Here is a 23,492-nt window from a genome sequence, read left to right as displayed (position 1 = left end):
CATGGGGCCACAAAGAGTCAGACATGACTGAGTGACTGAGGACACGCACACAACAGAATGAGGCAAAAGTCACAACGTATATGTGATAACTTTTGTGATTACATTACTTTAGAATTTAATGGCTATCTTGCTTAAGTCTTTCTCCTTTGCTCACTTTAAGGAAGAAAGCAGACCTTCCCTGGTGGTCCAGTGGTTAAGAATTTGCTTGGCAATGCAAGGGACATGGGTACCATCCCTGATCTGGAAGATCCCACATGCTTGGAGCAACTAAGCCCATGTGCCACAAATACTGAGCCTGTGCTCTGGAGCCCGAGAGCAGTGAGTACTGAACCCACGCACCTAGAGCCTGTACTCTGCAACAAGAGAAGCCACCGCAATGAGAAGCCTGCACACAACAATGAAGAGTAGCCCCTGCTTGCCACAACTAGAGAAAGCCTGCATGCAGCAACAAAGACCCATCATAGCCAAAAAATATATAAATAAATCTTTAAAAAAAAAAAAAGGTAGAAAGCAGCTATTTGGGGAAAACTCACGTGCCAAAGAAACTGTGAGTGGCTTCTAGAAGCCAATAGTGGCCTCTAGCCAACAGCTAGCAGGAAACCAAAGCTCTCTGTCTTCAACTTCAAGGAACTGAATTCCAACAAGCTGACTAAACTTAAACAGATTCCTCACCACCCGAGCCTCAGAAGAAATGACAGCCCCAACACCTTAATTGCAGTTAAGTGTCCATTCTCAGTGTCCTGACCCATAGAAACTGTAAGATAATAAATCTGTGTTGTTTAAGCCACTAAGTTCATGGTAGTGTTGTTACACAGCAGTAGGTAATTAACATACTTCTCATCAAAGCTGCTTACACATAGCACATGGATCATGATACCTGTCCATGCTCCTAGGAGCCTAGTCCAAAACTGCCTATATAGATATCTGCCCCCTTTGCAAGAATCCAAGACACCAATAAGACTGCTACCTCCATCAGTCATAGGTGAGGTCCTTGACTCCAAGAGATGCTGTGGCTACAGAGAAGAGAGATCCTCCAACTTTAGCCCTTGGATGGGACCAGACAGCAGGGAGGCCCAGTGCTATTACAGATATGGCTAGAAACACAGACCCAAACTAATGTGGACTGCCCCCAACATGCAATACAAATATTCTCTTCCTATTCCCTGCAAGCAGAAAAAGTGGTGTGGGCTAAGTGAAGGCAAGATTCTTTGTAAAAGTGAGACCACGATATAAGTTCACTAGAGAAAGAAGGCTGACATCTTACTGCCTTAGGAAATGCAGTTTCCATATCTCACATGGCATTTAGAGATTCCCGAGACAGCCCTGGCTCTAAGATCCTGCCTCTTGGTAGCTAGTGACCTAATTTTGGAATTCAGATCAAAGACTTAAGCCCGGGAGAAGCCCCCCAGCCCCAGAGCCCACCCTTTTCCTCAATGCCTTCCTCTCGCCTCTTCTCACCTCTCCCTTTCTCATGAGCTCCTCTAAAATGTCCCTTTAGTCCAGACCAAATGTGGTTACACTGAGGGCAGAGTTTTGTTGCAATAGCATCTCTCAGGCCAACTGGAATCAATCTGTAAACCAACTGTTGGAATTTGACTGATGAACCTTTGGCCCCGGGAACAATTAGTTGCCCCCTCCTCCAAAGGAGATGTTAGCCCCAAGCAGTACTTCAGCATTATGGGTATAGACCCATCATGGACAGTTGTCAACATTCATTCAGCAGAGGTCTTGTGTGTTAGAGTGTTGAGAAACTTTAACATTTTTTTTAGCATTTAGCATTTTTTTTCTCCATTGAGTATTTATTTCACCTGAATGAGAAGGTTAGAGAATGTTGCTAGATCCAGAATTGAACACTGTTGGCACTGAGAGGAAACAGTTGGGATTTTCTCAAATACTAAGCATTACTGTTCTTAGCTTCCTTCTCATCCTTCCCTTGCAGTGTAAGCACTGACTGAGCATCTCCTTAATCAATTAATATGCAATTCATCAAAGGACTCAGCTTGTAGCAGAGTCTATACTGGCTATGCCCTACTCAGACCCCCAACCTTACAGTATGCTCTTTATATAACAGACTACAGCATTCATAATTTTCAGGGAGCATGGGAAAGAGAATGACTTATTATCAAAAAATAACAGTGATCCATGAAAGCCATCCTCCACATGGTACCACGTCACGGGGACCCCCTGGTCCTCCAAGCGCTTCCTATAGAGCAAGGCATCATCGTGGAGGATATCATTCTCACAGCTCACCAGGAAGGCCTCCGGAAGCTGGGCTATGATCCCATCATCCTTTAAAAGGAGTGAATATTCCACATCCAACAAGTGTTTATTTTCTAGATAGGCAGCCTCATTAAAAGGGGCAGGAAACACAGGTTGGCAGCCTGTCTTCTTGAACCTGTTGGGTAGGTTGTCAGTACTGAGCCACTTCCGGTACTTCTTCCAGACTTCAGGGGGAATAAAAGCCCCACTCACGATGGCATCCCACCAGGAGAAGTCGATAAGCAGGTATTTAAACACGGAAGTTATCATTAACTTCTGGGTGAGAATGGGATGCATGAGTTCTGGTGAAAGGATGGCAGCTGAAAATTGATGAGTTGCAGGAGGGGATAAATCAGGACCTGGGCCCAGATTTGAGGAAGATCCAACCTGCCCACCAAGGTCTGGGAGATCAAGGCCACTATTCCTGCCCCAAGGCTGTCTCCACAGAGCACAACCTGGGAGGAATCCACCCCATATGTTTCCAGGGTCTTCAGGAAGTGAATGGAGGCGTTCAGGCAATCACAGGAAAGGGTATAGTAACAGTGATCAGGAAGCTTGCGGTACCTGAGCAAGCGGGGAACAGAAGCACAGCTGTGTGAACGGAGGTCGCTGGGAAGCGATGTTACTTTCCACTCCCCCTTGCAATGGTGTTTCTAATTAAACCTTCAGAATGGCCCTCTGAGGTAAGGGTGCTTATCCCCACTTTTTGCATATGAGGATGTGAAGAACCTTTCCTTAACTTACGGGCAGGGATCCTTGATTCCACAACTATGCTCTGTCTACTTTCCACAGATGGAGACGCTCCATACAAGAATGTGCAACTTATGCTATGCAGTGCCAGAGTCCAGCCAGGCACTCTGTGATGACCTAGAGGAGTGGGATGGGGGCTCACGAGGGAGGGGTTGTATATAATTATGACTGATTCAGGTTGTTGTATGGCAGAAACCAACACAACACTGTAAAGCAATTTTCCTCCAATTAAAAAAAATTAAAAATAAGAGATTTGAACAAGAAAAACACGTGTAACTTAGAAAGCTATTCACATCAGAAGCAAAACGACCAGCAGTGTCAAGAAAGGCCAATGAAGCTGCTGCCACTCATGAAAGAAAAGGATAGGAGCAACCAAAAGGAAAGTCAAGGGCAAGTTTCTTTCAGGTAGAATTATTTTAAAAAGAAAAATCTAATGGACCAAGGTTTGTTCCCACCAGTGACTCAGAGTTGCCTTCTTTTCTGGGGCTGCAGGAAGGAAAGAAGGGGTTTGGGAAGTGTTCTGACAGTGAAGGTGTAGAGAAGGTAGGCAGTCAGAAAACAGACATAACTGGGGCTGTGGCAGACTCAGGTGCCAGAGGTTGATGATCAGCATCCTGGCGGTTTGTCTAAGCCCCCAAAGTGTGTCTCCTCAGGGGAATTCAAGGACAAAGAGAAGGAGCTTTAAAATGAACTTCTAGATGTTCCATATAAATTGAAACATTGTTTAGCGATAAGAAAGAAGGAAATCCTGCCATTTGCAACAACTTGGATGCAAATAAGTTGTTGCATCCTGGTTTGGATGTTACACTGAGTGAAATAAGTCAGAGAGAAAAAGACAAACACTGTATGATATCACTTATACATAGAATCTAAAGAAGCCAAAACTCAGAGAGACAGAGAGCTGAGTCTTGGTTACCAGGGACTCGGGGGTGGTAAGGGAAATGAGATGCTGGTCAAATGATACAAACTTTCAGTTATAAGATTAACAAGTCCTGGGGATCTAACCTACAGGATAGTGACTATAGTTAACATCAATATTTTATATAATTGAAAGTTGCTAACAGAGTAGATCTTAAAGGTTCTCACCATAAAAAGAAACGCTAATTATGTGATATGATGGTAGCAGTCATATTGCAGTATGTAAGTATATCAAACCAACATGTTGAACACCTTAAATTGACAGAATGCACACATCATTATAGTTCAATCAAGCTGGGAGAGCAGGTGAACTTCTAAAAATAGTAAAGTGAAATTGAAGTCGCTCAGTCGTGTCCCACTCTTTGCAACCCCATGGACTGTAGCCTACAAGGTTCCTTCATCCATGGAATTTTCCAGGCAAGAGTACTGGAGTAGGTTGCCATTTCCTTCTCCAGGGGATCTTCCTCACCCAGGGATTGAACCCAGGTCTAACACAAGCTAACTAATGCATGAATCAAGACTGGAATAACAGAAAGGAATACCTTTTAAAAATAGAAACAGCTTGGCTAAACCAGTTAACAGCTTAGCTAAACTTGGATTAGAAAGCTTATTTAAAATATGGTTGTTATCTTAAATTTTTATTTGAGGCTATTGCTAGTTGTCTTTTCAGTTCTTGCAACCTATCACTTAAAAGCATCAAAAAAAAAAAAAAAAAAAACCATTTTACTTGTAAGATTAAATTGAGAATTCCATAAGGAAAAATGACACCTTAGACTAGTGGCTTTCAAACTTATTTAGAACAAAAAAAATTTATTATTTTTTTATTAAAATGATACCTGGAGCTCCACCAAATAAAATAGGTAAATGCAGTTGTTCCGGTTTTGTCCAAAGATAAGACATCTGAATCCCCCACTGATACTTCTTCTTTGACTTCTGGGCCCACCTCTGAAACAATGAGGAAAACCCTAGTGCTCTACAGAACCCAGTTTGAAAACCACTGCCTTCTATTTGACCTTGAATTTTATTTCCTATAAAAGGTTTCCTAAAGCATCATTTTTAAGAATACAATTTGGGGACTTCCCTCGTGGTCCAGTGGTTAAGACTCCATACTCCCAGTTCAGGGAGCCTAGGTTCCATCCCTGGTCAGGGAAATAGATTCCACATGCCACAACTAGAATCTGGTGCAGCCAAATAAATAAATATATTTTTTTAAAAAAAGAGAGAGTAGGGTGGGTTGATTGCTTATAACTTTGCCACATTTCCACAATAAGCAATATCGTGATCAATAATTCAATGTTATCAGCATGGGTTCCCACTTAAATGCGGGCAAAACACACGTGCCTCTGTGGAGTCCTCACGGTGAGATGGCCCCAGCACCTGTAAGCAGCAAGCGCAAGCTTCAGCTTCCACTTTACTATGTCTAGAAGTGAATGCTGCAGCTGCTTAGTCATTTCAGTCGTGTCTGACTCTATGTGACCCCATGGACTGCAGCCTGTCAGGCTTCTCTGTCCATGGGATTCTCTAGGCAAGAGTACTGAAGTGGATTGCCATGCTCTCCTCCAGGGGATCTTCCCAACCCAGGAATCAAACCCAGGTCTCCTGCATTGCAGGCGGATTCTTTACTGCTGAGCCACCAGGGAAGCCCCTAGAAGTGAATGCACTTCATCAAATGTCAAACATACAAACCTGATGTCATGAACTAGCATATGCTTTCTATTGCAGAATCCCAGACCTACTAGTAGGAAACAGGAATGCCTACACCTCTCTTGGACCCACCCACCATCAGGTATGAAGGCTCTGCAGAGCCAAATGGTTAAAAGACAGATCTTTCAAACACAGATTCTCCAGGGTCTTACTTAAGAAATTCCATTATGTCTTGATGAAAAATCAGGGAGCACCCAGACCATGATCATTTCTCCCTTAGTGTTCTCGGGGCTTTTCCCCCCAGGCACCATCTACCTGCAGCCCCTGGCAACCTGAAGAACCTTACTTGCCTTTCTTCCTCCACCAGCCTAGCTTTCAAAACCTTTATGCCAAGTCTTTTCAGCTGTCTAGAATAACAATACAATATACAGTACAATAGTGTGCTTAGTCATGTCCGATTCTGCAACACATAGACTGTAGCCCTCCAGGCTCCTCTGGTCATGGGATTTCCCAGGCAAGAATACTGGAGTGGATTGTCATTTCCTCCTCCAGGGGATCTTCCCAATCCAGAGATTATATCAATAACCTCAGATATGCAGAGGACACCACCCTTATGGCAGAAAGTGAAGAAGAACTAAAAAGCCTCTTAATGAAAGTGAACGAGGAGAGTGAAAAAGTTGACTTAAAACTCAACATTCAGAAAACTAAGATCATGGCATCTGGTTCCATCACTTCATGGGAAATAGATGGGGAAACAATGGGAATAATGACAGACTTTATTTCTTGGGCTCCAAAATCACTGCAGATGGTAACTGCAGCCATGAAATTAAAAGACGCTTGCTCCTTGGAAGAAAAACAATGACTAACCTAGAGAGCATATTAAAAAGCAAAGACATTACTTCGTCAACAAAAGTCGTCTAGTCAAGGCTATGGTTTTTTCCAGTAGTCATGTATGGATATGAGAGTTGAACTATAAAGAAATCTGAGCACTGAAGAATTGATGCTTTTGAACTGTGGTCTTGGAGAAGACTCTTGAGAGTCCCTTGGACTGCAAGGAGATCCAACCAGTCCATCCTAAAGGAAATCAGTCCTGAATATTCATTGGAAGGACTAATGCTGAAGCTGAAACTCCAATACTTTGTCCACCTGATGCAAAGAACTGACTCATTTGAAAAGACCCTGATGCTGAGAAAGACTGAAGGTGGGAGGAGAAGGGGACAACAGAGGATGAGATGTTTGGATGGCATCACCAACTCGATGGACATGAGTTTGAGTAAACTCCGGGAGTTGGTGATGGACAGGGAGGCCTGGTGTGTTGCAGTCCATGGGGTTGCAGAGTCGGACACAACTGAGTGACTCAACTGAACTGAACTGGGCTGAACTGCGTTGGCAGGCAGATTCTTCAGCACTAGTGCCACCTGGGAAGCCCAAGAATAACAATATCCTCAGCAATTTCCTACAAGGTATTAACGGAGGTGCTTATTAACACCTTTATGTGTTCAAGGGATGTTTTTATTATCACTAAAACCTCAGAGATGTAGAGTCTGGTGGAAACTCTAATGGTGGAATGTCAGACATGAGGCTCAGCTGGTTGGGAGGTACAATGATGAGGACTGGAAAGATGCTATCTTCCTCCATCTCATCAAGAAAACCAGAGATGCTGAGGAAGTTGCTTTTTTTGAGGGGGCTTTTTTAGAGGTTGAATCTAAAGTGGTAGTTTTTAGTTTCTCTCACTTGCGTTCTCTAAACTGTTTCCCTGTGACTTGTGATCTGTTGGATTAAGAACCAGAATTCTGGTGAGTGGTCCCCACAGCCCCTTCCATTCACTCAAAAGCCCTCTCCTATTTTCAAAGAACCCCAGGTGCCCAGAGTTATGGCTTCCTTGAGACGCTCCCAACATTAGTCCCTTCATGGTTGGGAGTTAATTAGCTAGCTAGTTAGTTCATAAGTTCATTAGTTATTTGTTTTAACAATGCGAGAAGCATCAGGCCCCAAAGAACAGCCAGGATATTAACCAGAACCTTCAGAATCTTCAGCCAACCCCATAATACCCCCACCACCATCCCATCTCACTGCCTCCCCCATTTGAGGGAATGGTTACCTTGAATCACATAACCATCATTCTTTTTCTTTCCTTTCTACATAATTTCATTGTGCCTATGCATATTCCTTAAAAGTATTGCTCTGATTTTAATTGTTTTTCATTCTGTAGACAGAGTATCTTGCTTTACGTAAGTTTTTGAAAATGTTCCCACTAAATTTTATACTGCCAAGATTCATCCACATTATGGGTGTGCCTTCTGGTTCCCTCATTTGAACAGCTACGCCATATCCCATAACACCTTAATGTCTGTGCACTGTAACACCAACAGTGCCACAGCTGATTCGCATACTCCCCGTGGATGGGCATTTGGGTCGCTTCCGGTTTAGGCTGTGTTGAATGCTACCGTGCCCATCTCCACGGATGCATGTGCAAGAATGTCTCTCCAGGGTTAGGACCTCTGTTCTGCAAATCATCTGGGGCCTCACCTCTACCTTCTGCCACCAGGTACCACCCACTAACTTTCTCCCGCAACTCACCCAACCGCCAGCAACACAGAGTCAGTCTCCCGGGCTAGAGAACCACACAGGCTGCAAGACAAAAACCGGCACAGCAGCAGCTGCCTGTGAGTAGCCTGTACAAGGCCTGGTGCCCACGGGGCCCAGCGCTGCCCCCCAGCTCACAGGGCTGCAAGCAATGCTGGCGCTAGGTGTGACAGCTGCCTCTCTTCCTGTTCTTGCTTCCCTTGAAGTGACTCTGGCCACCTCTGCCTGGACAACAGAAAAAGCTTAAAATCAGACACCTGAATCCACTCAAGTCTCCTGAATGTCGGGGAGCAGATATGCCTTGGGGCTCACCAGCCACAGTGTTTTCTTTGACGGGAGGGGAAACCTTGGAGTTAGAAGGCTTGGTGCTTTGAAACTGACAAAGCCAAGATGAGGGAAGGTGGGCACATCTGCTCTGGAATGTGAATAATAATAATTATATATATATGTACGTACGTATGTATGTATGTATGTAGGGGCTTCCCAGGTGGCTCAGTGGTAAAGAATCCACCTGTCAATGCAGGAGACGAGGGTTCAGTCCCTGGGTGGGAAAGATCCCCTGGGGAGGAAATGGCAACCCACTCCAGTATTCTTGCCTGGAGAATCCCATGGACAGAGGAGCCTAGCGGGCTACAGCCCATGGGGTCACAAAGAGTCGGACACAACTGAGCACACATACGCTTGTTTTTCTTTCACTGCTCTGCCCCATTGTTTGGGTAAGCTCTGTGAGGACCTTTCTTGTGCTCCACAATGTCCCTGGGCCTCAAAGAGGGTCTGACATGTAGTAGGTCCTTAAAAAAATATTTGCTGAGTGAGTCCTGGTGTTACTTTTGGAAGTAATGTTATTCCTCCACAGAGGAAGAGGAACAGTCGCAGACAAAAAATGGAGTGCTCCCAGAGGCCTCTGAAAGGGAGGAGTGATCGTGGACAAGGGGGCCAGGATGAAGATGTGTGCATGTGTGCTCACCACAGACTACAGCCCGCCAGGCTTCTCTGCCCAGGGCATTCTCCTGGCAAGGACACTAGCGTTGGTTACCAGGTTGCATTTCCTTCAGGGTATCTTCCTGACCCGGGGACTGAACCCTCATCTCCAGTGTCTCCTGCATTGCAGGCAGATTCCTTACCACTGAGCCACCAGGGAAGTCCCACAAAGTAAATACAGTTAACTTCAGAGAAGGGGAGAGCATCCAGGCAGCAAGTTCAGATATTATATTCTACCACCAGATGGCAGTACAGCCTAATCTCAGGGAACATGTAATGGGACCGCTCATCTCTTCACGAGGGCAAATTTTCTCCTGTGTGACCATCTCTCCATCCTCCCGTGTGTTGGTTGGTTTATATCCCTTTACCCAGTTATTCACCCATCCATCCATCCATCTATGTATTCATGTGCTCATTGTTGTTGTTCAGTCCCTAAGCTGTGTTTGACATTTTGGGACCCCCAAGGACTGTCACACATGGGGCCCTTCTGTTTTGCTCAAATTCATGTCCATTGAGTTGGTGATGCTATATAACCATCTCATTCTCTGCCACCCTCTTCTCTTGCCTTCAATCTCCCAGCATCAGGGTCTTTTTCAGTGAGTCAGCTCTTTTCATCAAGTGGTCAAAATATTGGAGCTTCAGCTTCAGCATCAGTCTTTCTAGTGAATGTTCAAGGCTGATTTCCTCCAGGATTAACTGATTTGATCTCCTTGCAGTCCAAAGGATTCTCAAGACTCTTCTCCAGCACCTGGAGAATTTGAAAGCATCAATTATTCAGCACTCAGCCTTCCTTATGGTCCACCTCTCACATCCAGTACATGACGACTGGAAAAGCCATAGTTTTGACTATATGGACCCTTGTCAGAAAAGTGATGTTGCTGCTTTTTAATACACTGTCTAGGTTTGTCATAACTTTCCTTCCAAGGAGCAAACATCTTTTATTTTCATGGCTGCAGTCAACATCTGCAGTGATTTTGGAGCCCAGGAAAATAAAACCTGTCACTGCTTCCAATTCTTCCCCTTCTATTTGCCATGAAATGATGGGACCAGATGCCATGATCTTAGTTTATTGAACATTGAGTTTTAAGCCAGCTTTTTCATTCTTTTCTTTCACTACCATCAAGAAACCCTTTAGTTCCTCTTCAATTTCTGCCATTAGAGTGGTATCATCTGTATATCTGAGATTGTTGATATTTCTACCAGCAATCTTGATTCCAGCTTATGATTCATCCAGCCTGACATTTTCCAAGATATACTCTGCATATAAGTAAAATAAGCAGGGTGACAATATATAGCCTTGACATACTCCTTTTCCAATTTTGAACCAGTCCATTGTTCCATGTCCAGTTCTGTTTCTTCTTGACCCACATATAGGTTTTTCAAGAGACAGGTAAGGTGGTCTGGTATTCCCATCTCTTTAAGAATTTTCCACAGTTTGTTGTGATCCACACAGTCAAAGGCTTTAGTGTAGTCAATGAAGCAGAAGTAGATGTCTTTCTGGAATTCTCTTGCTTTTTCTATGATCCAAGGGATGTTGGCAGTTTGATCTCTAGTTTCTCTGCCTTTTTTAAACACAGCTTGTACATCTGGAAGTTCTTGGTTTACATACTATCGAAGCCTAGCTTGGAGGATTTTGAGCATTATCTTGCTAGCATGTGAAATGAGCACAATTGTCCAGTAGTTTGAACATTCTTTGGCATGGCCCTTCTTTGGGATTGGAATGAAAACTGACATTTTCCAGTCCTGTGACCACTGCTGAATTATCCAAATTTGGATGTAACACTTTAACAGCATCATCTTTTAGAATTTTAAATAACTCAGCTAGAATTCCCCATCACCTCCACTAGCTTTGTTTGTAGTAATACTTTGTAGGGCCCACTTGACTTCATACTCCAGGATATCTGGCTCCAGGTGAGTGACCATACCACCATGGCTATCCAGGTCATTAAGACCTTTTCTATATACTTCTTCTTTGTATTCTTACCACTTCTTCTTAATCTCTTCTGCTTCTGTTAGGTCCTTATCATTTCTGTCCTTTATTGTGCCCATCCTTGCGTGAAATATTCCCTTACTATATCCAATTTTCTTAAAAAGATCTCATGCTTATACATTCATTCAAAAAATAAAACCATGGGTCTGGCCCTGGGGTCCTGCAACAAGCAAACTAGAAGTCTTTCTTGCACTCTCAGACTTTCCATTCTTAGTTGGGGAATGCAGACAGTAAATAAGGAAACACCTGGAGGAAGGAGATTCATTCAGATTGTGACAACTGCCATGAAGAAAATGTTAAAGGATGATGTCAAGGATGGATGGACACCTGGCATAGGGCAGGGCACTAGAGTGGGCAGGGAGAGTTCTTTAGAGAAGATGTCCAGGAGGCCAGTCTGCGGAGGGACCTTTGAGATCGAACTGGAAGAATGAAGAGGGAGTCAGCAGTCCTGCAAAGTGCAGGCGTGTGGAGAGACAGCTCTGGAGGCCGGGGAACAGCAAGTGCGGGAGATTCAGAGAGAAGGAGCCTGGTGTGTCGGCAGCATAGGCAGCGTGGCTCCCGCAGTGATCACTCTGGGCAGGCAGGAGGCCCAGGTGAGCAGGCAGGAGAGGTCTGAAGGGCCAGCACCAGCTTTTGGGGGGAGTTCAGGTTTCATCTAAAGACCCTGGAGGGGTCTTGCCTGGTGGTCCAGTGGTAAGAATCTGCCTTCCAATGCAGGGACGTGGCTTCAGGCCCTGGTGGGGGAACCAACATCCCACATGCCACGGGGCAACTAAGCCCATGTGCCACAACTACTGAAACCCAAGTGCCCTAGAGTCTGTGCTCTGCAACAAGAGGAGCCGCCTCAGTAAGAAGCCTGCACACTGCAGCAGAGTGGCCCCCGCTTGCTGCAACTAGAGAAAGCCCCACACACAGCAATGGAGACCTAACACAGACAAAAATTATAAATAAATTTATTTTTTGAAAAGACCCTAGGGCTTCCCTGGTGGCTCAGTGGTAAAGAATCCACCTGCCAATGCAGGAGATATGGGTTCGATCCCTGGTCCGGGAAGATCCTGCATGTCGTTGAGCAACGAACTCTGTGTGCCACAGGCATTGAGCCTGTGCTGTAGAGCTAGGGAGCCATAACAAGAAGCCACTGCAATAAGCCCACGCACCACAACTAGAGAGTAGCCCCTACTCACCAAAGCTAGAGAAAAGCCCGAGCACCAAAGAAGACTCAGCACAGCCAAAAATAAATAACATTATTTAAAAAAAAAAAAAAAAAAAAAAACCTAGAAAGCCACAGGAAGGGTTTCAGTGCAAGACAGACAAGTTCCAACTTGTACTTTTATGAGCTCCTTCTGGCTACTGGGTGAGGATGAGACCGTGAAGGGCCAGGAGTGACGGGGGACAGCAGTTGCTGAGATGTGGGAGGAAAGGGATGTGGCAAGAGAAAGATCACAATGATCTTGCAGAGCCTGCAAGAAACGTGTGCATTTGAGAAATATTGTGGGGGAAGAACAGACAAGACTAGCAATGGCTGTGAGTGGTGAGCAGGGGGAGGGGAGCAGAGTCACTACTGCAGGGCCATAAATGCCATCCCACCCCCCTCACCTCCCCAGCCACTTCACCACACTCTCCTTGACCTAGACTATCACAGTATAAAAAAGAACATTTCCATACCGTCTGCTGACTTGAGCCCAAAGTCCACAGTCTGGACTCCCAATAAAAATCTCCAACTGCCGATTTCTATCTGGAGAAGGAAATGGCAACCCATTTGTGATTTCTTGGAGAAACTCCAACAAGGTTCCCATGGGAGGGGTGGGGGGGCAAAGCTGTGTGTGTGGATGAGGCTCTTCCTTTATAAAGCCACCATGGAGGATCTTACCCAGGCTCCCCATTAAGGCACCTCCTCCGTGAAAGAAAATGATGCCTCGCCGGGGGTTGGGGGAGGCTGCCTTGGGCTGGAACAGCCTGACCGGTATGGTCCCAAAATGCAGGTTGGTTACCACAAGCGCAGGGTCCTCCTTGATTCTCACGCTGTTCTGCAAAAACTGGAGAAATCTGGGCAGGGAGCAAACCCCTATCTTCTCAAATACATTCCCCTGTTAGAGGTAAGAGAAAGAGAGCGAGAGATTAGGGAGGTTAGGGTCTCTGAATGATAGATGACTCCTGCTCATTGTAACTGCTAGAATGTTCTTGCAGTTTCTCATGTGCCTCCAAGCATGGCCCCAGGGCTCATCAGGAAGCGACAGGCTCTGGAGAGTGTGTCCAGAAAAAGGGTCGGTTTTGCAGAATTTCCTCCCAAAAGCTCTCGGTTGAACAGTGGTATGAATTTGCCAAAGAGCTCGCCCACATTTGGGCTGAGTGGTTGGGCACTGAGCTCATCAAAGCCAATGTCCAAGGCAAGATGATTGGCAACCTTGCCATCTTTGGCCCCCAGCTTGAGATGGCAGAGACAGGTTAACACCTGGGTTAACACCATCATTACCTCCCTGGGTTAGGACAGATGCTTAAGCCACATTTGTGTTCAACAGAAAAAATTAATAAGACCAATTAGGGATGGGTTCAGGAAAGAAAGTGAAAGTTGCTCAGTTGTGTTTGACTCTTTGAGACCCCATGGACTATACAGTCCATTGAATTCTCCAGGCCAGAATACTGGAGTAAGTAGCCTTTCCCTTCTCCAGGGGATCTTCCCAACCTAGGGTTCGAACCCAGATCTCCCGCATTGCAGACAGATTCTTTACCAGCCAAGCCACAAGGAAAGCCCAAGAATACTGGAGTGGGTAGTCTATTCCTTCTATAGCAGATCTTCCCAACCCAGGAATCAAACTGGGATCTCCTGCATTGCAGGCGGATTCTTTACCAACTGACCTATCAGGGAAGCCCATGGGCTCAGGAGGAGGGATCAATGGTACAAGGGCCATCTATACGCCAAATGTGAAAAGAAGTCCATTGTTTTTAAACTAATATGGTCACTCTGGTTATAAGCAAACAAATAGTGAAATATTTAATGAGATGTAGTTATTGTAGTTACATGGTATTGTATCACACGTAATCAATGCATTTCAACCATGTCGCATCATCTCTTCTGTGGACCTCATATGGAATATGTGTCTGTGTCAGGAAGCAAACAGCACAGGATGATAATAGTGAACACAGTAAGAACAGCTGACACTTACCAGTCACCTACAACATGCCAATCCTGGTCCAAGGGATTTAGGTTATTAACTGGCTCTAACTGTTCAGCAACCCTTCTAAGTCAAGCACAATTATCAGCTCCATTTTGCAGATGGGGCAAGTGAGGCATACCAAGGTCAAGTGCCTTGCCCATCAATGAGTAAGATACAGAATGTTATGTTCTCAACCACTAAACTAGAAACAGTGTGGCTTCTGGAATCAAGCAGATCTGAATTCAAGACTTAGCTCTACCTACTGCTATCTCACTGAAAGACCTCAAGCGTTCCCTTCTCTGAGCTTCAGTGTTCCTCGTTTGTAAAATTGAAGAATCAGGTCTACAGTCGCCAAGGATGAAGCTTGGGAATCAGATGTGACCACCCATGGGGAGTGTGTCACTGGTGAGTTCTGGCAAGTGTGAGGTCACACCCACTGGTGTGACCTTGCCCGAGGTCTGTAGGTTGCCCCAGTACATTCCCTCCATGGAGACATCCCCACCCCCACGCCAGCTACCCCACTGCCAAGGCTTAGGTGTCTCAAAAGGGAACTCCCATCAAAACCGCTACTTTTCTGCTTGAGTTGGAGGAGAGCAAGGTTACCAGGGCTGTGAGGAGGACCTCCTTTCCCACCACTTGGCCCACATCTGAGGAACCCATTCCAGCATCTTGAAGTGTAAATGGTTCAGGATTTTGAACAATGCAAGGTGGTGATAAACATCTCCTAGCACCACATTCTGAAAGGTCACTAGGTACGGCCAGGAAGTTAAATTGTTTTTGTTGGCTTTTTTAAATATTTATTTGGCTGTGCTGGGTCTTCACTGCTGTGCACGGACTTTCTCTGGCTGCAGCGGGCAGTGGCTACTCCCTACTTGCCGTGCGGACTTCTCATTGTGCCGACGCCTCCTGTGGTGCGGCATGGGCTCCGAGCCAGGCTCAGTAGTTGTGGCGCGTGGGCTTGGTTGCTCTGGGGCCTGCGGGATCATCCTGCCAGGGGTAAAGCCAGGTCCCCTGCATTATAAGGTGGGCACTCAGCCCACCGGGCTACCAGGAAAGTCTGGTTTCCATTGTTTTCTCCAGCAATGAGTTCACATTTGCCAGAGCTAGTCATTTAGGACAGAGGCAATTTAGGAAGATTGATTACTGTCTATTATTATTTATAATATTATGAATGTATAATATTTAATATTAGGCTTTATATTTATATTTATATAAATATATAATATTCATATAATTTATATTTATATAAATATATAAGTGCATACATATTCTATATTTATATTATATTGTTAGCATGTTATTATATTATATGTATTTATATATTAATATATATTAGATATATTATTATATTATATTTATATTATTATATGTGATATAACATATACAATTATATTTATAATATAATTATGTTATATAATTTATAATCTTATTTATAAATTTTTTTAGTTATATACATATACACATTTACAAATTAACAAATACAATATACACTTAAAAATACAAATTTATAATTATGTTTATAATTTATAATAATTATAGTATATAATACAATATATATTATATAATACTATATATAATATATATTAATATTAATATTATTGATATAACATAATATAATTATAATATATAATACATCAAAATGTATCTATACATAATACATATACATCATAATATATAACATAGTATATAGTATATAATATAATGTAATATACATAATATATTATATATATTATAAGTTAATATATTATTATTTATTGTATATTACTATATATTATATTATATTTCATATATTTTATAGAATATATTAATATATTTTGTATTAATATATATTATATATTATATATTTATATATATTATATATTATATACACAATATATTGTATATTAATATATTGATATATTTATAAAATATTATATATATATTTAATAATATAGAATATATTTATCATATATATTATATATTATATATATTATATATAGATTATAATATTATTAATATATATATATTAATAATATATAATTATATTATCATATATTATATATTATATATTACATTATATATTACATTATATACTACAGTATATATATATGATGTATTATATATTATAATATATATATTTATAATATAATATAATATATAAAATATAAATACATATATATTATAATATATATATACATAATATAAAAATATTATAAATAAATTAATGTGATATAACATTAGATAATATATAATATACATTTTATATTATATTATATTATAGTTATATAATAATGTATATAATATATAAAATATATAATATAATATGTATAATATAAATAATATATAGTATATATCATATAATATATATAATATACAATATAATAATAACACAATACATAATTATTATATATTATTAATTATAATATTATATTGTTATATAATATATAATATATTATATATAATATGTATATATACTATATTAACATATACATATATATAATTATATATTATTATTATGTTACTATTATATATTATATACAACATATTGTATTATATTATATATTGTTATATATTATTATACATTATATATTATTATATATTAATAGATATATTAGATATTATTATATATTATATATAGTATACATATTGTATTATATACATAATATATAATATATCTAATGTATCTAATAATATATAATGTATAATATATATAATTTATATAAATTTATATTATATAATTATAAAAATTATATAATATATATAATATTATATAATATATTATATATATTTTTGTATATTATATGTATATATAAATACTATAATTATTGTATATTATTTTTGTACATGGTCTGGAAAAATCAAACAAATATTTTGGCCCATCTAATATTATTTCTAGTATTAATTATAAGAATGTATCAGGACTTCCCTGGTAGTGTGGCAGATAGAAATCCACCTGCCAATTCAGGAGACATGGGATCAATCCCTGGTCCAGAAAGATTCCTCATGCCCCAGGGCAACTAAGCCTGCACATTGCAACTACTGAAGCCTGAGAGGCCTGGAGCCCATGCTCCACAGCAAGAGAAGACACCACAATGTGAAGCCCAAGCAGCACGTGTCTGACTCTTTTCAACCCCATGGACTGTAGCCCACCAGGCTCCTCCAACCATGGAAAATTCATCCATGGATTTTCCAGGTAAGAATACTGGAGTGGGTTGCCATTTCCTCCTCCATTCATATTATGAAGTCATTCATAACAGCCTTCAAATCGATAACGATTTTAGCAAATGCTATGTCTTTGCCTTCAAAGATTTTATATACATACTACTAATAAGCTATTTTTACGGAGCCCTTTCTAAGCACCCAGCACTCTATCCTGCACCTTAAAAGCATTTCTCACTCACTCCCCACCTCACCCCTGTAAAAAGCATTTCCAGCTATCCTCACCACTTTAGAGGAGAAAATAGAGCCTCAAAGACATTAGCCCACAAAACTAACAAGTGGAGATTCAGTGCTCAGACCCAAAGTTGTCTGACTACAAAACTAGGCACCTGATTTCTGGGCTGTAGAGTCTTCTAGGTTTTTGCCTCCTTCTCCTTAATATTCATGTGACTTCTGTATCTATCTGTCTTCTGGAATCAAATGAACCGCTTGGATATCGCCGTGCTCATCATTCTCACCTATGATGAGCAGTCTGTTCTAGGAGGGCTCACGGCTAGGGGGACCAGGATGGAACTTCACAAGCTGGATTCACCCTCCACAGCCAAGCTCAGACCCATCTCAGAGCCTCCCAGGAGCAGATGTCATCAGGAGATGCTTGGCCTGTGGGCTACGCCTGAGGAGAATCACCGAAGGTTGGAAAGATTGCAGGTTTTCTGGGCCACTTGGACATCATTTTCAGTCCAAGGGCCTCAGACTAGCCTGAAATTCCATACAGATTGAAGCTGCTGGCTTGAGACGACCTGACCTCCAGCAAAGTGCCTGACCAGGATTAATAAGAGAGATGTGCATACCACTTCCTCGGCCTGTCTCCTTGGGGCAGTAGCGTTCACCTAATTATAAACTAGACTTGTTCATTTCTCTGAAAGTCATCTGTATCCTTGGTGAAACAGTCCAACAGCACAAGAAACACTTTACTTATTTAACAAATATACTCAGTGCTCAGTCACGTCTGACTTCTTGCAATCCCATGGACTGTAGCCCACTAGGATCCTCTGTCCAGGGAATTTCCCAGGCAACAATACTGGAGTGGGTTGCCATTTCCTACTCCAGGGGATCTTCCCAACCCAGGGATCAAACCCACATCTCCTGGGTTGGCAGGCAGATTCTTTACTATTGGGCCACCTGGGAAGCCCATTATTTGCCAAATATCACCAAATCCTTGTCACCTGGTATCTTAATCTTCTTATCAACCTGATGGAAGAAACAAAATTATTCCCCCTTCACAGATAATGAAACTAAGGCACAGAGGGGTGAAGTAAATTGTCCAAAATCACACAGCCTGGGAGTAGCTCTCAGAGCTGAGCATGGCCTCCTCACTTCCTTCAACAGTTGTTCTCCCCGCAGGTCATCAGCCTGAACTGTTTGATCTCCACCCATGGTTGGGACATCATAATTAAATCAAGTTGCCTGCCTCTTGCTGCTGCTGCTAAGTCGCTTCGGTCGTGTCCAACTCTGTGTGACCCCATAGACAGCAGCCCACCAGGCTTCCCCATCCCTGGGATTCTCCAGGCAAGAACATTGGAGTGGGTTGCCATTTCCTTCTCCAAAGCATGAAAGGAAAAGTGAAAGTGAAGTCGCTCAGTCATGTCTGACTCTTAGTGACCCCATGGACTGCAGCCTACCAGGCTCCTCCGTCCATGGGATTTTCCAGGCGAGAGTACTGGATTGGGGTGCCATTGCCTTCTCCGGCCTGCCTCTTACTAGATGCCAAACTATTCCCAAATCTGCTTAGAGCAGCATGTGCAGAAATGGCATGTGCCATTTCATCCCAAATCTCAAACCCCTGCCCAGAGTGAGCCCAGCTAGGGTGGCCACTCTGAAATGTTGGGTGAATTCCCTGGTGACTGATCAGCAAATGGTAACTAAGCATGTGCTAGGCACCAGGCCCTGGGATGGATAAGGTAGGCCCTGCCTTCCAGGTGCTAGCAATCTTTGCTGGGGGTGGGGGATACCTGTGTGCTGTGAAGTGGAAGACGGTAAAGCTGAAGCAAGCTCATTCTGTCAGGCTCCGAGCCATTTCAGGGGAGGGGCTGGGACTGGGATAGTTTGGGAAGCCTCAGAAACGAGCCCGCTGATTGGCATTCAGTAAATGCTGCTGAAGGAAGGAAAAAGAAGGAGGGTGGGTGAGAGGAAGGCTGGGAAGGGAAGAGGGAGAGAAACAGAATAGCACATACAAAAGAGAGGACTATCGTCCACCTGTCCTTCAGTGTCCATGAAGGATTGGTTCCAGGACCCCCATGATACCAACATCTTCAGATGCTCAGTCTCTTATAGTTGACCCCCCATCCACGGATGCAGGACCTGCAGACTTGGAGAGCCCACTGTGTAGCAAAGTCTGTCTTTCTAGGGAGAGTCTGAAGACAAGAGAGGGAAGGCAAATGAAAGAAGGACAGGCCCTCCTATCCCTCCAAGGGACCTAGAGAGAGGAACAGAGAGAGAGAGAGAAAGCTCACTCCAATCCATGAGGGGACTGAGTGCCAACTCACCAAAGTGACCTCATAGACAAATATGCAGTGCAGAAATCAGAACTTGGCAGGATGTCGTAGAGCAGAGGGGACATCAGTGGTGAGGAAGTGCTCAAAGACAGCCCAGACAAAGACCCCAAGAGAAAGGAGCCTAGTGCGGCTGGAAGCACCAGCCATAGGACAACCATGTTCCCAAGGTTTCCAGGAGCTTGGACTGGTGCTCGGCAGGACCTGAGCCAGTCATATGGGCTTGTCCTCCCTCCCACTCTTGGATTAACTTTGACTTGTGACTTGAGCCAGTCACGGCACGACCAGTGGGAGCCAGAGTGACTCACTTCCTCAGGGAATACAGGGACCAAGAAAACCAATTCCACCTATCGGGACAGGGGGTAGTATTAGGAGAATTCTCCTAATTCTCAGTAAAGATCAGGCTCAAACAGCACCTGCACCTGGGTCCCAAGGGAGGGGTCTCCTACAGGCTGCACAGGAGGCTGTGGCCTGATCTTTTCACTATAAAACAGGACACATGTGGCCAGTCTTCCTCATGGGCATCTGGTCAGGGTGGGCAAAATGCATCGTACACCAGTTGATTGTCCTGGCCCCACTTTGATGTTCCAGTTTACCTTAGGAGAAGCAACACAGCCCAAAGTTAAAAGGACCCACTCAGAGGCCAGCCCTCCTGGGTTGAATCCTGACTTTTCCACTTATTGGCTCTGTAGTCGTAGATCAGTTATGTCCGTTCTCTGCATGTCGGTTTCCTTTCCTGTGCATGCACGCATACTAAGTCGCTTCAGTCATGTCTGACTCCGTGTGACCCTACAGACTGTAGCCCTCCAGGCTCCTCTGTCCATGGGGATTCTCCGGGCAAGAATACTGGAGTGGTTTGCCATGCCCTTCTCCAGAGGAACTTCCTGACCCAGATATTGAACCCTGGTCTCCTGCATTACAGGCAGATCTTTTACCATCTGAGCTACCAGGGAAACCCCTTCTTCTGTAAGAAGGGGTAATTAGAGAACATAACTGAGGAATTGAGAATAGTGCTGCAGTAAGCATGGGTGTATAAACATCCTCTCATTTGTGAAGTCAATTTTGCTGAGCTATAATAAATAAATATATGCATACATAGGCATACAAAAATGTGCTTCATTCATAAGGATCAGCTTGAGGAATTCTTACAAGACTAACCCACCCAGGTAACCAGCACCCAAACCGGGATAAAGAGCCTCTTCTCCCCATCACCATGCCCCCTCCCCCAGTTACTACACCCAACAAGAGGTAACTACAATCCTTCTTTAACAGCCAAGACTCATTTGTCTGGTTTCTGAATTTTGTATAAATGGAATCACGCAGTGTTCCTTTATATCCAGCTTCTTTCTTTGAACACTGTGTTGTATGTAATCTTTGTGTTGTATGTATCAGTTCATTCATTCTCATTCTGGTATAGCATTCCATTGCATGAACATACCACAATTTTTTACCTTTTCTGCTGCTAAATTACATTTGAGTTTTTGCCAGTTGTCGGTGCATTGCCTCTTAGCTCCAAACTCACAATTTTTGCCTGCTCTTTGAAAATGGGCTGGACGTTTCAACATCTTTCCTTTGTCCATTGGCAGCAAAGCATTGTCAAGAAAGAGTACTGTGAGACATCTTAGGAGAGAAGGACTCTGCTTCCTAGTTCTAGGTGCTCACACTGCAGTATCCTGCAGACCGCCTGGCAGGTTCGATCCCTGGGTTGGGAAGATTCCCCTGGAGAAGGAAATGGCAACCCACTCCAGTATACTTGCCTGAAGAGTCCCGTGTACAGAGGAGCCCAGGGACCTGCAGTCCAGCGTGTCGCAAAGAGTCAGACACGACTAAAGCGAATTAGCACGCATGCGCATTAACCATAACAGGGTATACGAAGTTGATGGGCAAGAAGTAAAGAAAGCTCAAAATAATTGCAGATATAAGAAACAACTCTTACCCCAGGGCTGAGATAGCACACCCAATGAAAAACCCACCTCTCGCCGCTTTGGCTTGAGGTCCAGAAATTGCTAACAAGAGGGCCTTGTTGAATTGGCTAATAGTTGCTCTGCTGCTATACCAGCAGGACTGGCTGGCATCTACCCCAACCCTCACCCAAAAATCTTGCTGGAACTCTATCCTCCTGGGTGCCAGGGAAAGGCCTTTGTTCACAGGGAAGTGTCTGGCAGAAGGCACTCTGCAATGAAACCACCCAAGGGGCCTGAAAGGGAAAGCTACTGCAGGAGAAGCCATCTGAACAGCAGGAGTTGGAGCTGATAAAACCACACATGTCGCAGGATCTGAGCTCTGGGGAAGCCAAGCACTCCTCAGGAGCTGGGCCTAGAGGAGTTTGTGGAGCAATTTGGCCCCCAGAACATTGCTGAAAACAAAGCAGCTTATCTCGTAATTAGGCTAAGAGTTAGATATGACACCAGCAGAAGTGGATAATTTAGCAGAGAGATCAGAGGATGTCAGAGTGCCCTAGGGGAAAAAGTCATCCTGAGGCTGCACCCCCTGAATCAGGGGTTTCCCTGGTGGCTCAGATGGTAAAGAGTCTGCCTGCAATGCAGGAGACCTGGGTTTGATCCCTGGGTCAGGAAGATTCCCTGGAGAAGGAAATATCAACCCACTCCAGTAATCTTGCCTGGAGAATTCCATGAACAGAGGAGCCTGATAGGCTATGGTCCATGGAATCAGACACAACTGAGGGACTAAACAACAACAGCGCATGGAAATAACTAGTCATGTGTTCACAGTAGCTATATCTGGGTGGTGAAGCTTGAAAGGAATTTTTTTTACTTAGCAATTTTTCTAATTCTTCAGTAATGACAATTTATTATTTATGCAATTTAAGAGACAAAAGTTCTTCAAAAGTTTGAAGTAGAAGCAATGGTCGCACTTCAGGGTCTCTAAACTGTCATGTCCTAAAAATCAACCACTCTCCCGGAAAATAGATTAATAGGACCCCTCAGCCCTTTCTTTGGGGGATTCATTCTTTCATTGACCCATTTATTCAACAAACACTCACTAAGCTCCTCCTGTGTCCCAGACACTACACTGTTTAGTGTGGAACTCCATGAGAAACAATATCGTGTGGTGTTGAAGAGTGACGTCTCTGGATTCAGCTTCAACTTAGACAAGCTGTGTGACCTAAGATAAATTAATGCACCTCTCTGAGCCTCAGTTTTCTTATCCATGAAACAAGGACACTAAGAACACTCAAAACTAAGTGAATGTCCAGTGTTAAAAGACTTCTAACAGACAGTTCCCTCGCAATCCAGTAGTTAGGATTCTGAGTTCAATCCGTAGTTAAGGAACCGAGATCCTACAAGCTGTGCAGTGTGGGGAGGAAAAAAACAACTTTAAACACACTTAAGCACTTTGGAAAACCATCTGGCAAAATCTTTTAAAGCAGAACAGTCTCAATTACATTCCTAGAAACACAACTATTAGAAAGTATCCATGTGATGAGCGAAAGACATAAAAGTGTTCCTTAAAGACATCACTTGTAATAGGTCAAAAATAGAAACAAAATTCAAAGTG

General features: G+C 43.1%; 1 protein-coding gene across 1 annotated transcript; it reads right to left on the bottom strand.

Annotated features, from left to right (window-relative positions):
* Nucleotides 1-2,046: 2,046 nt before the first annotated feature.
* On the bottom strand, nt 2,047-20,134 carry AADACL4 (arylacetamide deacetylase like 4). The gene is given in 7 exon segments (XM_043484659.1): nt 2,047-2,546; nt 2,549-2,823; nt 8,152-8,185; nt 8,329-8,382; nt 12,999-13,215; nt 19,968-20,089; nt 20,092-20,134. Coding segments are annotated over 7 exon segments (1,245 nt in total).
* Nucleotides 20,135-23,492: the final 3,358 nt, after the last annotated feature.

This window comes from Cervus canadensis, chromosome 13, assembly GCF_019320065.1.
Source record: "Cervus canadensis isolate Bull #8, Minnesota chromosome 13, ASM1932006v1, whole genome shotgun sequence".
NCBI classification, from domain to species: Eukaryota; Metazoa; Chordata; class Mammalia; order Artiodactyla; family Cervidae; genus Cervus; species Cervus canadensis.
Note: the sequence above shows the minus strand (reverse complement) of the source record. Positions and strands in the feature narration are given on the sequence as shown.